This window comes from Phyllobates terribilis, unplaced genomic scaffold (genome assembly GCF_046119375.1).
Source record: "Phyllobates terribilis strain yellow unplaced genomic scaffold, ASM4611937v1 Scaffold_1__5_contigs__length_1240528914, whole genome shotgun sequence".
NCBI lineage: Eukaryota > Metazoa > Chordata > Amphibia > Anura > Dendrobatidae > Phyllobates > Phyllobates terribilis.
The window spans coordinates 534,452,510-534,471,300 of NW_027362761.1; the positions used below are offsets into that span (position 1 = coordinate 534,452,510).

Sequence of the window (18,791 nt, forward strand, 5' to 3'; positions counted from 1 at the left end):
ATTGGAGGGGGACGAAAAACAGCAATAACACAATGTTGTTTTTTTTTTTTTTTTTTTCGGTTTTGTTTATTTTTTTAAGTTAGTGTGCGGGCAGGGGCGTTTGTTAGATTTTTATCCTGAATAAAAAAATGTTTTTGTGATGATGCCCAGCCTGGATAAATCAGGACGAAAGGTGAAAAGTAACTAGTGTCTGGAAGAAGCCATGAATCCATTGATCTGCCTGTATCTGTGTTGTATGACCTCAGGATCATTTACATTTTCAATCTGGGGGTAAAAGAGATAAAACTGGCAAAGAAAAATTATGAGACGTAAATATTAAGATAAATACAGAAACAAATCTTAGTGTTATTTTGTGGAGGATTATGCAGCACTATTGTTTTTTTTTCGCTATTTGTATTGCAGTTGGCCCCATCTTGGCCTCTTCTTGCTGCACTGATTAAGCCCAGCAGAGGGCGCTCCGAGGGCTAGTGAGTGTTTTAGGCTGCTGCACTCATGTGACCCCAATAGGTGGTGCTCATAATAAGAGGTTGCTGTGGTTATGTGAACCCAATAGATGGCGCCCTTTCAGCTGTAGCTGTAATGTGCTGCCAATAGGTGGCGCTCTATTGTAAAGTGCATTGTAAAGTATCGCCAGACCTTAGTTGCGTATGAACCAGTAGGTGGCGCTCGTTATACTGAGTCTTTAGGCTGTTACATCACATACGCCGAGACCGTGCGCCCTCTATTGAAGTTATCTTTTCTATCCAGTAGTTATGTGACTCTAATAGGTGGCGCTCATTAGCCTTTTATCATGCAGAGGTTACGTAAGCCCAATAGGTGGCGCTATATTAAATAGTCGGGCTCTAGGCTGCTGTATTCAGGTGCACCCAATAGATGGCGCTCATTGTTAAAGTTTTTATTTATTTTCTCCATTCAGTAGCTATTAGGGTATGTGCACACGATGCAGAAATGAAGCAGAAAATTTCTGCATCTCCCTGGCAGAAAAAACGCATGCAGATTGTGCATGCGTTTTTCCTGCGGAATACATGCGGATTCACATGCGTTTCCGCATGTGGATTGACAAGTGCTTTCCAGTCGATTTTAGCATCACCTGGAAAGTGCTTGACAACTAGGTCACACTATATAAATCCATGCAACCAGCATGGATTTATACAGTGTGACCCGAGAGAGTGTATATACTTACCTCCGATGGCCCGCGCTGTCCTGCTCACTCCGTTCTCCCTCGCCGGCAACTTTGAAATGAAAGACCTGCCGACGTCAGCGTCACGTGACCCGTCACATGACTCTGACGTCAGCGCAGGTCCTTCAACTCACTGTAAAGTGCCGGGAACCAAGCAGGAGCGCTGCGTGGGCCGACAGAAGGTAAGTATACATTTATTTTTTATTTTATTCTTGTTTTTACAGCTTTTAATGGTACCTGGGTGTGGAGGAGAGTCTCCTCTCCTCTACACTCGGGTACCATCCGCACATTAGAACGCGCCAATAACGCAAGTACAGATGCAGTCTTGCGGAATTGGCGCGTTCTAATGCAAGTCAATGGCGGCGAAAACGCCGCGTTTACGCAAAATTAATTGACATGCTGCGGATTTTTGAGCGCAGCTTTTACGCTGCGGAAAAATCCCATCATGGGCACAGCACATGCGGATTTCAATTGGGGAACATTGCTGCCCTTCTACCATGCGTTTTTAATGCGTTTCCGCAACTGCAAAAACACCGCGGAAACGCATTAAATACGCATCGTGTGAACTCAGCCTTAGAGCAGCGGACCAGCCCCGGTAATGTGCTGCTGTAAGGAGCCGGATACCGCAGACAGTGCGGGGGAGAAGCCTGTGACACGAGCTCACACCCAGACTGCTCGCTGCCCGGGAGGGTGCGGCTAATCCTGGCTGCGGACCGTTTGTCTCCGGACCAGTACGCACCGCGCTGCCCCTGCATCGGGACTATGAATGGCTGACATTAGCTGTAGGCGCGAAGTATTTCTTGATGAATTCTAAACGGAGTCACTCAATCCGATAGGTGGCGCTCCTTACAATGAGTGATTAGGCTGTTATCATGTGATACCTATAGAGGGCGCTCCTTCACCATTAGTAATTAGACTGTTGTAGTAATGTCAATCCAATAGAGGGCGCTCCTTCACCATTAGTAATTAGGCTGTTGTGCTAATGTCAACCCAATAGAGGGCGCTCCTTCATTAGTAATTAGGCTGTTGTACTAATGTCAATCCAATAGAGGACGCTCCTTCACCATTAGTAATTAGGCTGTTGTAGAAATGTCAATCCAATAGAGGGCGCTCCTTCACCATTAGTAATTGGGCTGTTGTGCTAATTTCAATCCAATAGAGGGCGCTCCTTCACTCTTAGTAATTAGACTGTTGTAGAAATGTCAATCCAATAGAGGGCGCTCCTTCACCATTAGTAATTAGGCTGTTGTAGAAATGTCAATCCAATAGAGGGCGCTCCTTCACCATTATTAATTAGGCTGTTGTGCTAATGTCAATCCAATAGAGGGCGCTCCTTCACCATTAGTAATTAGGCTGTTGTGCTAATGTCAACCCAATAGAGGGCGCTCCTTCACCATTAGTAATTAGGCTGTTGTAGAAATGTCAATCCAATAGAGGGCGCTCCTTCATTAGTAATTAGGCTGTTGTAGTAATGTCAATCCAATAGAGGGCGCTCCTTCACCATTAGTAAATTAGGCTGTCGTAGAAATGTCAATCCAATAGAGGGCGCTCAGTATTGCTGTTACCTTTACAATAATGTGATTGTATTATGTCAGCCTCAGTCTCTTCCTGAGCTTTTTTGTGCTGGTATATAATTATATATTTTCTATTAAAGTTGCTGTGTGCACATTTGTGGAGCCTCAATATGCAGCAGTGATTCTTTATGGTCACATAAAACCTCACAACTATTTTTTTCTTTTTGTTTATTGGATCCGCGCACTGATCAGTGTGTTGGCGGCACTGTGGCTCTGTAGTTAGCATTGCAGTCTTGCAGCACTGGGGTCCTGGGTTCAAAATCCCACCAAGGACAACATCTCCCCAATGTTTGCGTGGGTTTCCTCCGGGTTCTCCGGTTTCCTCCCACACTCCAAAGACATGTAGCTTGTGAGCCCCAATGGGGACAGTGCCGATAATGTCTGTAAAATGCTGTAGAATTAATGACGCAATATAAGTGAGTAAATAAATAAATAAATGGCGCTCACAGTGTAGCTTTTCCACTAGGATCATGTTTTGATGATATATTCAGAAGATGGTGCGGCACTTACTTGTAACCAATAGATGGCGCTCATTATACCGTGAGTTTAGGCTACAAGTCAATACAAAAAAAAAACAGAAAAAAAACTATTTGTTAAAAATGCCAAATATAAATTTAATAACTCAAGACAAAAAAGGGTTATTAAAAGTATGATGGCCGGTTGGTATGTTTAATGCATTTAATTAAATACAGGAAATCATCAGTTTGTCCATAATGGGGTTCGTACATAGTAAGTGCAGGTAAAGCAGAACGATTGTGTATAACCATGAATGTAGATGATAGACTTATCTTAGGGTAGAGTACCCCATTCCAATGCCTATGTTGAGCGTTGGCGCCACATCGAATTCTTAGGGTGCCAACCTCTGCTGCCAGGAAGGGTAACATGCTGCCATATTCCCTTAGGTCATTTCCTTTATTTATTTAATTACAGTGAACAAACCGACCTGGCGTCATACTTTTTATGACCCTTTTTTGTCCTGATTTATTAAATTAGGTTTATATTTGGTATTTTTAACAGATACGAATAAAAGTTATTTTTGATGGAATTTTTTTCTTTTGTGTTTTTTTTGATTGGTAGACAAATTACTTAGGTTTTCTTGCAAGTCATACACAGCCAATAGATGGCGCTCATTATATAGTGAGGTTAGACTGCTAAAGTCTCATTGTCATCCAATAGATGGCGCTCATTATACAGTGAGGTTAGACTGCTAGTCTCATTGTCATCCAATAGATGGTGCTCATTATACAGTGAGGTTAGACTGCTAGTCTCATTGTCATCCAATAGATGGCGCTCATTACACAGTGAGGTTAGACTGCTAAAGTCTCATTTTCATCCAATAGATGGCGCTCATTACACAGTGAGGTTAGACTGCTAAAGTCTCATTGTCATCCAATAGATGGCGCTCATTATACAGTGAGGTTAGACTGCTAAAGTTTCATTGTCATCCAATAGATGGCGCTCATTATACAGTGAGGTTAGACTGCTAGTCTCATTGTCATCCAATAGATGGCGCTCATTATACAGTGAGGTTAGACTGCTAAAGTCTCATTGTCATCCAATAGATGGCGCTCATTATACAGTGAGGTTAGACTGCTAAAGTCTCATTGTCATCCAATAGATGGCGCTCATTATACAGTGAGGTTAGACTGCTAGTCTCATTGTGTCATTGTCATCCAAGAGATGACGCTCATATAGTAAGTATAGACTGCTGTAGTCATGTGCATCCAATAGATGGCGCTCATCATTATAGCGAGTATAGACTGCTGTAGCCATGTGCATCCAATAGATGGCGCTCCTATAGCGAGTATAGACTGCTGTAGCCATGTGCTTCCAATAGATGGCGCGCCTATAGCGAGTATAGACTGCTGTAGCCATGTGCATCCAATAGATGGCGCTCCTATAGCGAGTATAGACTGCTGTAGCCATGTGCTTCCAATAGATGGCGCTCCTATAGCGAGTATAGACTGCTGTAGCCATGTGCATCCAATAGATGGCGCTCCTATAGCGAGTATAGACTGCTGTAGCCATGTGCATCCAATAGATGGCGCTCCTATAGCGAGTATAGACTGCTGTAGTCATGTGCATCCAATAGATGGCGGTCATCATATAGCGAGCATAGACTGCTGTAGCCATGTGCATCCAATAGATGGCGCTCATCATATAGCGAGTATAGACTGCTGTAGCCATGTGCTTCCAATAGATGGCGCTCATCATACAGTGTCTATAGACTGCTGTAGCCATGTGCATCCAATAGATTGGGCTCATTATAGGTACTCTTCAGGCTGCTGTAGCCATGTGCATCCAATAGATGTCGCTCATATAGTGAGCATCGACTGCTGTAGCCATGTGCTTCCAATAGATGGCGCTCATCATATAGTGTCTATAGACTGCTGTAGCCATGTGCTTCCAATAGATGTCGCTCATATAGTGAGCATAGACTGCTGTAGCCATGTGCATCCAATAGATGGCGCTCCTATAGCGAGTATAGACTGCTGTAGCCATGTGCATCCAATAGATGGCGCTCCTATAGCGAGTATAGACTGCTGTAGCCATGTGCATCCAATAGATGGCGCTCCTATAGCGAGTATAGACTGCTGTAGCCATGTGCATCCAATAGATGGCGCTCCTATAGCGAGTATAGACTGCTGTAGCCATGTGCTTCCAATAGATGGCGCTCATCATACAGTGTCTATAGACTGCTGTAGCCATGTGCATCCAATAGATTGGGCTCATTATAGGTACTCTTCAGGCTGCTGTAGCCATGTGCATCCAATAGATGTCGCTCATATAGTGAGCATCGACTGCTGTAGCCATGTGCATCCAATAGATGGCGCTCATCATATAGTGTCTATAGACTGCTGTAGCCATGTGCATCCAATAGGTGGCGCTGATTCATATTGTTTATTACGCTTATGTTACGGATCTGCCGCTGAAGTAAGCTGCTATTAGGGCGCCAAGTACTCAACAAAATATTCTGAAAACAGTGATAGTGACCGCGGTATTGAGCTCAGCGCCCGCTCCTGAGGATGCCGTGTACCGGGGGTTATAGAGGGGTAATGAAAGCGGCTGAGTGGGCACTTTTTTCATGTGATTTTTTACTTACAGTTCGCTGTCATTCTCCGCGAAAATCCAGTGCGCATGCGCCAACAGTTATGTCCTCTGTATCAGCCGCTGAGCTGCTCATTATCTTCACGAAACTAGTTCCCTATGGAATTTTACCCCTGCGGTCACGTGATAGCAATATATGGCGCTCGTTATAAAGCGAATGTTTAGGCTGCTGGAGACGAGCAAAACAAATAGCTGGCGCGCGTTATATAGTGTCTTCAGGCTGCTGCGGTCATGTGAAACCAATAGATGGCGCTCGCTATATATTGTCTTCAGATTGCTGCACATATGTAAACCAATAGATGGCGCTCGTTATACAGTGCGTCTTCAGGCTGCCTCCGACATGTAAACCAATAGATGGCGCTCGTTATACAGCGAGTCTTCAGGCTGCTGCACCCATGTAAACCAATAGATGGCGCTCGTTATACAGTGAGTCTTCAGGCTGCTGCACACATGTAAACCAATAGATGGCGCTCGTTATACAGCGAGTCTTCAGGCTGCTGCACCCATGTAAACCAATAGATGGCGCTCGTTATACAGCGAGTCTTCAGGCTGCTGCACCCATGTAAACCAATAGATGGCGCTCGTTATAGTGTCTTCAGGCTGCTGCACACATGTAAACCAATAGATGGCGCTCGTTATACAGCGAGTCTTCAGGCTGCTGCACCCATGTAAACCAATAGATGGCGCTCGTTATACAGCGAGTCTTCAGGCTGCTGCACCCATGTAAACCAATAGATGGCGCTCGTTATACAGTGAGTCTTCAGGCTGCTGCACCCATGTAAACCAATAGATGGCGCTCGTTATACAGTGCGTCTTCAGGCTGCCTCAGACATGTAAACCAATAGGTGGCGCTCGTTATACAATGAGTGTTCAGGCTGCCTCAGACATGTAAACCAATAGGTGGCGCTCGTTATACAGTGAGTCTTCAGGCTGCCTCACACATGTAAACCAATAGGTGGCGCTCGTTATACAGCGAGTCTTCAGGTTGCCTCACACATGTCAACCAATAGATGGCGCTCGTTATACAGTGAGTGTTCAGGCTGCCTCAGACATGTAAACCAATAGGTGGCGCTCGTTATACAGTGAGTCTTCAGGCTGCCTCACACATGTAAACCAATAGGTGGCGCTCGTTATACAGCGAGTCTTCAGGTTGCCTCACACATGTAAACCAATAGATGGCGCTCGTTATACAGTGAGTGTTCAGGCTGCCTCAGACATGTAAACCAATAGGTGGCGCTCTGTTTTCTGCCTGTAATTATTTTTTTCAGACTGTCCTTGCCTGTTTGTTTTTTTTTCAGATACCATTTTTTAGTAAGAATATAGGTGAATAATAAACAGTGTGAAAAATTATAAGGACTACTGTAATCGTTTTCCATTGTTAATAACTTATTGTCCACATAAACATGTAATATTCCCCCCCCCAGCCTTGTCATGTCATCTACACGGACTATCGTCCTACTCCCTTACAGCATTACATCTTCCCGGCAGGAGGGGACGGGCTGCATCTCGTGGTTGATGAAAATGTAAGCTCATACAATTCTAACCTATAACGCAGCGGCGCAGTCGGCGATTATCTGCGGAAACACAATATTCTGTTCACTTTTTAAAAGGGCGATTTCAGAGAAGACAACTTTAACACGGCCATGCAAGTGCTGCGAGACTCCGGGGAGCTGTCCAAGGGCGATCAGAAAGGACGGAGAGGAGGAACTAAAGGTACAACGCTGGCATCTTCTGTTCTAATCTGTTGGGTTTAGTTGTATTTTCCAGCCTTTATAACACGGACTCGCATCTCCTGACTTTGTTTGCACTTTGACATCCTCTGATGGAGTGAAGCTGCTGTCGGTCCATTCATTCATCTGATACTGGCTTTTTGCCTGTTTTTGGTGCTGCGCAGTGCATTAGGTGGGGGCAGCGCGCCGCTAACACATCCAGCCGTCCCGGAGGAAGGATTGCACAGCGCCGCAGACTATACACCGCCTCTAGAAAGGCGACTTGTAGCAGCATCGGGTTCACGGGTCATAAACATAACGTACATGCAGCACACAAGGCTCTGACCACCTCCAGCTGTCAACAAGCTGTAACCAATCTAGTATGTAAAAAAAATCCTTTTTTTTTTTTTACTTTTTTCGTTCTAGTAACATCCATTTTTGCTAGTTTCCCATAGTCTTCAATCTTAAAAAGGACAGATCCATTTGCACAACGTTTTTAACAAAAAAAAACAAAACGGAATGAAGGCAATCAGAAGACATTTTATGACCCTTCTGTTACTGTTCAGACAAATGAGTCCTGTACTGGAATGTTTTGCATTTTTGTGATTTCCCCCCCCCCCCCACATGGATCCAAAAACTGAAATAACTACTGGACATGTGAACAGAGACTGACCTGTGACTTAGAATCCTAGAGATGATCTTGGAGAAAGTGCCCTGGTAATGGCTCAGCTGCTAAGCGCCCGGTATCTGTGGCGGAGACAGACAGAAGAAGGCCTCTGTACAAGAACAGTATATGGGCCCAGTGCAGTCCAATACTTCTGTCTGACAGAAGCTCATTGCTACTTTGGAGGTGAAAGTGGCCCCTTTACCCCCTGGACCCCTGTGCGGCTGCACCATTGATTTCTCCGCCCCTGCCCTGTATAGAGCGGTTCCAGTGCCCGTTCCTGGAGACTATGCTGATTGCATCTGCTCAATACTGGGCCTGCAGGGAGCTACCACCCATTCTGTAGCATGTGTGCTTCTGAAAGCCATGCCAGAACAGCGCACAGAGGCGATTTTCTAAGAGGAGTTGTCCGGCCTTAGGCTACAAGTTTACAGTCACTCTATGTGACTGTAGACTTGTGAATCCTCACATCACACACACTGTGAGGATTCTCCGGCATCGGAGTATGTGATTTGCATACATGTTGTCATATGCAGACAAGACGTGCACAGCCTCGTTCAATGAAACTCAAAGCCGGACAAGTCTAGTCGGAATGTGGCAGGAAGTATGCAAAGTCTTGACTGCAGACTTGTAGCCTAAGACCAGACAACCCTTTTTAAGTTTTGCCCATGTAATCGGCTAGGTACTTTGCGGGTGCTAGGGTAGGGTGTATCATGTACTAGGCAGAAGTTTGTAACGGGCCCTATAGAGGCTGTAGGGGTGATCATGTTGGCACACAGGGTTTCCATAGGCAGAAGTAACAAGGAAACAAGTGAACAGGAGGATGCGCTTAGAGTCTCCATCACACAGTTCATGTGCAGTATGAAAGAAGAAACAAGTTGTTTTTTTTTAATCCCCCTTCTTTGCCACCTTCCTACTAGCAGCACAATCCTGATCTAATGTCCTTGTCTGCATCCTTCTTCCAGGTCCGTCTAATGTGTTCAAGATTGTGAAGATGATCATGGAGCGTAACTTCCAGCCTGTCATTATATTCAGCTTCAGCAAGAAAGACTGCGAGGCTTACGCCTTACAGATGTCCAAGCTGGACTTCAACTCCGGTACTTGCTCACATTGGTCTGCAGAGCTTGGCTCGGTCATATTCCAGTTTCTAATGGATTGTTGTGTATTATATTGTGATTGCCGCAAAGGCACAAATCATCTTATTGCCCTTCTGTGCCTTTTTTTTCCTCCAGACGATGAGAAAAAGATGGTGGAAGAGGTCTTTAATAACGCCATAGATTGTTTGTCTGACGAGGACAAGAAGCTCCCACAGGTCAGTTCTCTAAACTTCCAAGTAAAAAAAAATATATAAATGCCTTTGGCACTACCCCGGGATTTCCATTAGTAGAACTTGTGCAAATGTCGGAATAATGGCCCAAATTTATTTAAAGGAATCTGATCACAGGATTTCACCTCCATAACTATTCTATTCTAAATTCTGCTGTCTCATTCCCTTAAATAGGTCCTCCCAATATGTCTACAGTGAAAGAGGTTCTCCCTCGCCTCTCTTCCTCATCGGGAGATATGAGGCATTTAATGATGTGTTAAGGCATATTTTAACGCAGCAGCATCATCAGGAAAGGACATGAGGATCCCATTCAAGACTAAAGGGTTGTCTGGTCTTCTGATAGGTCTGCTCTCTCTGTCACTGCAGACTTTTGAATCCTGATAGCGTGTGATGGTCACACTATCATACCAAGACCACATTCCAACTAGACGTACAAGTGAATTGAGAGAGGCCTAGCATGTCTAGTTGACACGCGACCACATGTATGTAAATGGCATATTTAGCGTCACCAGAGTGTCCGGTCTCACATGCAATACAGGACAATCATGGCAGCGTGAGCACAACACTGTCAGGATTCAGAAGTCTGCAGTCACATAGTGACTGCAGACTTCTATCAGAAGGGTGGATAACCCTTTAATCTCTGACAAAAGCCAAGAGTTCTGAAGGATGAATACTTTACAATCTTTGTGTGTATGTATGTGCTCTTTGTGTGTATGTATGTGCTCTTTGTATTTATATACATTCATGCATGCAAACAAAAAGCACATCCATACACACAAAGAGCCTTATTGTAAAATATCCATCCTATTAATAATATCTTTTTCATTTGTAGGTGGAACATGTTCTGCCTCTTCTCAAGCGAGGCATCGGAATACATCATGGAGGTCTGCTTCCCATTCTGAAGGAAACAATAGAGATTCTGTTCTCTGAAGGTTTACTCAAGGTAATCATTTCATTATTGATCTTTTGCAGGTGCTTTGTCTATTAGAGGAGCAGAGATCATCTGCTAAGAGTTCCTCTTGTTTTGGAGGACTAGGTCCATTTGTGCACAGACAGTACAATGATGATGTTGGAATAAGGCCGGTTTCACACGTCCTGATATTCCCGGCACCGGAGATGTCCGTGTGCACCGGTGTGGCAACAGTGTGCCGCATCACCATCACACATACCGGAGCCTGGGAATCAGCGGTACAGTTAGCGCTGTTCCCAAGCACCGGGTGCTGAACGCTGCCCTCATCATTGTCTTCTCCCAGCGCTGCAGTCAGCACCAGCAAGGGACAATGATGAGCGTAGTAGTACCGATGACTATCAGGCACCGGTACGTGTCACACAGATGGCATCCGTGTGCGGTGCGTGTTTACACAGACCCATTGACTTGAATGGGTCCTTGTGATCCTTGCTGCCTGTGAAAAACTGATATGTCTACGTGTGGAGCACACAGACATACAGTCCGTGGAAACACACTGACATGTGCACAGATGGGTCTACGTGTGTCAGTGTCTCCGGTATGTGTGGAAACTGTCACCACACACACCGGACACGTGTGAAAGAGCCCTGAGGCTGTATTTGGCCTGTAGAGGAGCTGCAGGGAAACTAAACGCTTGAACATGGGTTCACCCATCTGTTTTAGCTGTAAATTCGACCAAAAAGGATTGTCCAATTCAGGAAAACTCCAAGAGCCTCCAAGTGTGGGGGGGTCGTCTTATACGCCGGGTAGATGCCGGGGCCCTGAGCAGGCGGGGGGGGCCCACTTGCAGTCGGGTACCCCACTGGGCTATGGGCGGAGGAGAGCGGTGCCAGCGTCCGCCCCTCTCCCCCACTTGCTCAGGGCCCCGGCAGCTGGATAGTTGCCTCTCCCCGTGCCTCCGCAGATCCGCTGTTTCCTGCTGTGCGCTCCTTGTGACGTCTCAGGTCAGAGGGTGCGGTGACGTCTTAACATCGCGCCCTCCCCTGAGCCGTCACAGGCAGCGCAGAGCGGCAAGACGCCGGCGACACTGGAGTCCAGACCAGAGCAGCGGCAGCAGGTGAGGAGGAGTGAGGTGAGTATTGGATTTTTTTTTTGATTTTTATTTTTTATTTTTTTCTAATGTATGGAGGCATGGGGCATAATATGGGGGGTGACATCCTGCATGGGGCATAATATGGGGGGTGACATCCTGCATGGGGCATTATATGGGAGGGGTGAGTATATAACAAACTCTATATTTTGAGTGGAAATGTTGGGTGGTCGTCTTATACGCTGGCAAATACGGTATATGTGTGTGTGTATATACTGCATTCGTATTGGTGTGTGTGTGTAATATACATATGTGTGTGTGTGTATATCTATAGAACATTCTAATATGAATGTAGTTGGATTGTTGCTTCTATGGTACTTTGTATGTAGGTAACATTATTTTGTTTCTCACTTCACTCGTTTCGTCTCTAAATTACATTAATTTCCCCACAGGCTTTATTTGCCACGGAGACATTTGCCATGGGTATAAACATGCCGGCCAGGACCGTCTTATTCACAAGTGCAAGAAAGTTTGATGGCAAAGATTTTCGCTGGGTGAGTCACCTCCGTTTCATACAGCAAAGGAAACTTTTTTTTTTTCCATTTTCCTACTTTGGATTTTCTAAAAAGTTACACAAATATAATCTATTATTTCCCGGATCATCCATCAATATCTTTTGCATTTTTTTTTTCTGCTAGATTTCTTCAGGGGAATATATTCAGATGTCAGGACGTGCCGGGAGGCGTGGGATGGACGACCGAGGAATAGTAATTCTCATGGTCGATGAGAAAATGAGCCCCACGGTTGGAAAACAGCTGCTAAAGGTTATGTACTGCGATCCTGGTGACTTCTACTTATTACATTAGATTTAAGTGGGTTTTTTCCCCCTCTTAGAACGTTACAGTATATCGCTAGCATATGCCATAACGCTGGCGGGGGTCCAACCATCTATCCTGAAACAAAGGGACGGCGTAGCATCTAGCTATTATAATCATTAGGGTGATATCTTATTTCCTCGCACAGCGGGCGGCAGGGAATGTTGTTGTGTTGTGGTCCCTTTATTTTAGGCATAATAAAGGTCATGGAAGTTGGACCCCTAAAAATTTAGACATTTCTGACTATAAGAAGTGATGGAATATTGAAAGGCTAACATACATATAAAGGGGTTATCTGATGGCACGTTCTTCTGCATCGGAGCGTTGCCTATCAGGTTATGACCCCTTACGCCGGAGATGCCTGCACGATTGGGACCCCGTACGCCGGAGATGCCTGCACGATTGGGACCCCCGCGCATCGGAGATGCCTGCACGATTGGGACCCCCGCACGCCGGAGATGCCTGCACGATTGGGACCCCCGCACGCCGGAGATGCCTGCACGATTGGGACCCCCGCACGCCGGAGATGCCTGCACGATTGGGACCCCCGCACGCCGGAGATGCCTGCACGATTGGGACCCCCGCACGCCGGAGATGCCTGCACGATTGGGACCCCCGCACGCCGGAGATGCCTGCACGATTGGGACCCCCGCACGCCGGAGGTTGCCTGCACGATTGGGACCCTCGCACGCCGATGATGCCTGCACGATTGGGATCCCCGCACGCCGATGATGCCTTCACGATTGGGATCCCCGCACGCCGATGATGCCTGCACGATTGGGATCCCCGCACGCCGATGATGCCTGCACGATTGGGACCCCCGCACGCCGGAGGTTGCCTGCACGATTGGGATCCCCGCACGCCGATGATGCCTTCACGATTGGGACCCCCGCACGCCGATGATGCCTTCACGATTGGGACCACCGCACGCCGGAGATGCCTGCACGATTGGGACCACCGCACGCCGGAGATGCCTGCACGATTGGGACCCCCGCACGCCGGAGATGCCTGCACGATTGGGACCCCCGCACGCCGGAGGTTGCCTGCACGATTGGGACCCTCGCACGCCGATGATGCCTGCACGATTGGGATCCCCGCACGCCGATGATGCCTTCACGATTGGGATCCCCGCACGCCGATGATGCCTGCACGATTGGGACCCCCGCACGCCGGAGGTTGCCTGCACGATTGGGATCCCCGCACGCCGATGATGCCTTCACGATTGGGACCCCCGCACGCCGATGATGCCTTCACGATTGGGATCCCCGCACGCCGATGATGCCTGCACGATTGGGATCCCCACACGCCGATGATGCCTGCACGATTGGGATCCCCGCACGCCGATGATGCCTGCACGATTGGGATCCCCGCACGCCGATGATGCCTTCACCATTGGGACCCCCGCACGCCGATGATGCCTTCACGATTGGGACCCCCGCACGCCGGGGATGCCTGCAGGATTGGGACCCCCGCCCGCAGGCGATGCCTGCACGATGTGATATAAGGGCTACGCTGTGACCCAGCCCCCTCCATTCTACTACTACTCCTGTCGTCTCACATCATGTGACCTGCCGTGTACGCTCAGAGAGAGATGCTGCGCTGCGCCCCTTCCTCCATGTCTAGTAGGACAGAAGGTAAAGGCATGGGAGCCGCAGTCTGCTGGAAGGTAAAGACGATGTATTCCCCTGATAACATATACGACCATTTTTTCCTGTGACTGCGGAGTTTCGTGGTGTAATGTCATCTTGGCTAAAGCCGGTAGAGCACCATGTAAAAGTCACGTTGTGCCCTGCCGCCCTTTTGTGCACTTTGCCTTCATAGCGAAGTGATATTTTCTGTTTCGGGCCCATTTTCAGCTGTGATATTATTTTCTTCCCTTTTCTGCAATCTGTGACAACATTAGTGTTGGCTTCACCTTTGGGCGGGAATTCAGATCCTGCCAACAGGTTGGCGGTCTGTGAGTCAGTGGTGTGGCGTCCACATGTGCTCTCCTCGCTCGCTGAATACTTTCTTGCCTCTTAATCCCGTAATCGTCTTTCAGTTTAGCGTGTGAACTTTATGACTTGTTCTTTAACACTTGGAGGACTGAGCTTGTATAACACATGGATCCATAAATCCAAATGCCTCAATAAGATCGTCCTGCCTTGTCAGCAGTATAGACCGAGCACCAACATGTACGTTTCATCTCCAGAAAGCCGTATGTGACCTACAGTACCATTGATGGTCGGTGATGGGATGTACAGAAAGCCCTAATGTGCTTCCATCCAACGTCACCAGATCAAAAAACGCCACTTTTCACTCCTATTTTATTCCCGCTGCTCGGAGTATTCAATTTTTCATTTATTTTATTTTTTTTAAAATCCACCATACGGTTTTTGTGTAGTGATTATTTTTATTATCTTTTCTAACGAAGGTAATAATGTAGAGCAGCCCAAAGACACCCCCTGCCCCCAGAGAGTCCTGTAAACCACTCCCCCTTGGTAAAAACCGTAAAAATCAGCACTGACTAGAAAGGCCCATATCTCTGGAACTGTAAAAATAAAATGAATAAAATTGGAAAATTCATGGTGGGAGCTGGAAAACAATAAGATCAAAAAGTGGTCACTTTCACCCCAGTGACTTTCACTCTTTTTAAAGGAATCTGTCCGCAGGTTTTGCTATGTTATCTGAGAGCAACATGATGTAGGGGCAGAGACATTGATTCCAGCGATGTCCTTCACTGGGCATTCTCACTACCTTTTTGATAAAATTACTGTTTTCTTTACTGTTTTATGAATGCTGAGCTCTGTGTAACCCCGCCTACACCACTGATTGGCTGCTTTCTGTGTACACTTTGGCTGCTTTCTGCTTATGCAATCAGTGACCGGGGGGGTGGGGGTGGAGTTGCACAAAGGAGGACTACATGGCAGGAAACAACTAGTCCTCTAGTGATAATCTTCTGCTGATAAAACACTGATTTTACTGAAACTACAAATAGCAGACCAGTAAGTGACCCATTGCTGGAATCCTGCTCTCTGCCCCTACATTGTGCTAATTTCAAATTATATAGCAAAAACCTGCTGACAGATTCCCTTTTTACAGGGTTTACCTGGAATTAGAAAACTATATATATATATATATATATATATATATATATATATATATATATATATATATATATATATATATATATATATATATATATATATATATATATATATATATATATTTAGTTTTTTTTCTCCAGAATCCATACCACTTTTCTCCATAGGCTCTGTCTGCTCCATTCAGACTGAGTTAGTGAGTTACTATACTAGTCTTCTCATTCAGAGCTAAAGTCACAGTTGTATTGATGGTCAGTAGAAACTGTCAGCAGATCTCCTCTCACCTTAGTTGCTCTCCCATAATGCGCAGTTAATTATTTTATCTGCCCTTTATATTACTGCACAGCGTCTGGCATCAGACTGCACTTCGCAGAATTCAAATCACAAGAGCTAGATCTCTGCAAACATTGGATCCGTAATGAATGTTCGGAGATTTCGGCTCTGAGGCCTGTAGAATTGAGAATGCAGTCCTGGACTGGTATACAAGCTGTTACTCCACATCAGCGCAAGACAGTTCAAGGGGTTATTGCAAGTGAACAATCTTTTTAGGAGCAAGCACACCACTCCCCAGCTTCCTGTTTGCTATGGATTGGAGACTCGCGTATTGGATATTGTTTTATTGTGTATCTGTCATTTGTAAGAGGATGCTGGCTGACTAATAATTTCAGCATCTAAGCCAGCCCCCTTCTATGTCGATACTACTTAGATGGAGACAGGCTTGGCTTTTGAAATTAGCAGTCCGCTTTGTCATCTTCACATACCGCACCATTCATGTGCTTAAGAGTGGCTGCTGAGACCCGTGATGAAGCGCCTAGCGGCGAAACAAGACACTTGGCATAATGGAATTATTAGTAAACTATATATCTTACTTCTTACTATTTAATGGGCTGTTCTCGTCTTCTGCTCCTTGACTTCCAGGATTGTTGGGGGAGGGGGCGTTATGCTCCTGCTTGATTGACAGTTCAGACTAGTGTCAAGGCATGAATGCTACAATCAGAGACAACTTTACCTCTGTCATATCGAGCTTCAGAAAAGAGCTTGTAAGCACTGATCTCCTTACCTAGAAGACTGTCCAGTAATCTAGGCAATGAAACGTGTACTTTAGAAAAACCTTTAATAACATAAGGCCAGGTCACTTCATTCATAGAATATCTATTAATGGTGGACTACTGGACATAAACTTTAGAGAGGTGGAGAGATTGTCCCCCCCCCATCCAGAGGGATATTTGTGTCAGGTTTTATAGTTTGCTAGCTAAGTAATGAACCAAAATTTGATATGAAATCTAAGGAGATGCAGTATTAAAAAGGTTGTGCACGATTAGAAAAATATTGGTACTTTTGTTCCCAAACAGCGCCACCCTTATCCCACAGGTTGTGTGTGGTACTACTGCTCAGCTTCAGTGTGAAGAAGTTTTTGGAAGAAGGGGGTTTTCTCATTCTAATCTTGTAAAGCCCCTTTGATGCCTAATATGGCAAAATAAAACATTTAGTCTGCTAAACTGCATGTATTAGAATTTCCCCTTTAACGCCCGGCGCAGGCTGTATAGCACAGTGAGGCCGAGCCGCTATTGAAGTCCTTGTGTGGTGAAGGTTTATCGCTTCAGATGTCTGGACCGATGCCTGTTACATGTTATTTAATTTTACAGGCTCCTACTTTTTAGTCATATTTGTTCATTCTTCTTGTTTGTTTTTTTTCTCTTTGCCTTTTTTTTGTTCGTGCTTCAGGAAAAAATCCATCTGACCTTTTTACCTTTCTTAGAAGCCATCAGGTACAGATTATGCTTCATCGGTGTCTTGTGAAACAAGTGTAAGATCTGGAAAAACTGAGAAGTTTGATGATGGATTATGCAAGAACTCGTATCTGGTTCTCAGACTTTCCTCTCTATAATGGAAAGGAAACTTGATGCCGAGCTGTAGGAGGCAAAAGTGCAGCGGCAGCAGCGGCACTCCAGCAAGGCGCTCTCCGGGGTTTTGTTTTTCCAGTGAACAAGGATAAAATGCATCAGAAGCAATGTCATACCTGGTGGCTCTAAAGGGGTCTCCACGTTTGACAATTTCTAAGATCTAAAGCTGAAAACAGTGTCCCCAGGGGGAACAAAGCAGTACACCGTGTTTGATCGTGGGATGTCTCACGGGGCAGGTCCTCCACAGCTGGAGACGTTCATGTCAATCTTCTGACTAAGAGACAAGGCTCCTCTACTAACCCCGCATTCCTTAAAGGGCTTTTCCACAACTGGACAGCCCATTTTAGTAGCTTTACTGCACTTCATAAAACAGAAACCCTTTATATCCCCTCTCGGCATGGCACCCTTACGTCGATGTCTCCCGTTACAACCATTTATAGGCCGTGGCATGACAATTGCACTTGACTTCCATGGAAACTCTGTGCTAAGATCGCAGGAGCAACGCCGATCTGAGAGGTAAGTATAAAGTTTCCAAGAGATTTTGCTGCACGGGTCAGTACAATTATGGTGATTACTAAATTATTATTTTTTTTTTTTTTATGTGTAGGAAAACTATTAAGTACCAATTAAAAAAATAAAAAAGTAGAAATTTAGTATTACCATAGTCGTACTGACCCGTGTAGCAGAGTTTCTTGGTAATTTTTATTGCAAAGTGAACAGTCCAAAAGGCAACAGGTTTTTTTTTGTTTGTTTGTTTTTTTATTTCGCTTACTTGGCATTTTGTTTTTACTATCATTTTCAGCACATTATATAGTGAAATGTATGGTGTCATTCAAAACTTCACTTTGTCCCACAAAAGACAATAAAGAAATAAAAAAGTCACGGCTCTTGAAAGAAAAGGAGAAAGAAAATAAAAGCACAAAATGGAAAATTAAGGGGTTAAAGGGAAACTGCAACATTTGTTTTCCGGAACTTTTAGGAACTTGGCCGTTTCATTTAAAGGCCGCTGAACATTACAATGATACAGATCTCGCAGGAAGCTAAAAGGTGTTTCCCACTATACACATGTATGAGATCTAGAGAGACCTTTATTTTTTGGGGAGTGTATAATTCACCATGTGCTGGACTCATTCTTTTGAGGTGAATGATAGTTTCATAAGCTGCTTATAAATTATTGCATCCTCCATAAAATATTTACGCTGTAGTATATTTTCTTAGAACTGGAATTGTGCCCCTCCTGGAAATGTTTAAGTGGAACTTGTCATCAGAAAATGTATTTTTAATTTTTCAGATTATGATTTGTGTTTTAAAAATAACCCCATCTTTTGTATTGAAGCATCTAATGAGCGTATGCAAAGGGAATTGTGAAG

General features: G+C 45.3%; 1 protein-coding gene across 1 annotated transcript in view; it reads left to right on the forward strand.

Annotated features, from left to right (window-relative positions):
• MTREX (Mtr4 exosome RNA helicase) overlaps window positions 1-18,791 on the forward strand; it is a 75,970-nt gene that overhangs the window by 25,769 nt on the left and 31,410 nt on the right. Inside the window, exons 9-15 of the mRNA XM_073680342.1 lie at window positions 7,287-7,385; window positions 7,473-7,575; window positions 9,201-9,332; window positions 9,468-9,547; window positions 10,395-10,505; window positions 12,012-12,113; window positions 12,258-12,383. Of these exons, the coding sequence (XP_073536443.1) occupies window positions 7,287-7,385; window positions 7,473-7,575; window positions 9,201-9,332; window positions 9,468-9,547; window positions 10,395-10,505; window positions 12,012-12,113; window positions 12,258-12,383 (753 nt within the window). The remainder of the gene's footprint in view (window positions 1-7,286; window positions 7,386-7,472; window positions 7,576-9,200; window positions 9,333-9,467; window positions 9,548-10,394; window positions 10,506-12,011; window positions 12,114-12,257; window positions 12,384-18,791) is intronic.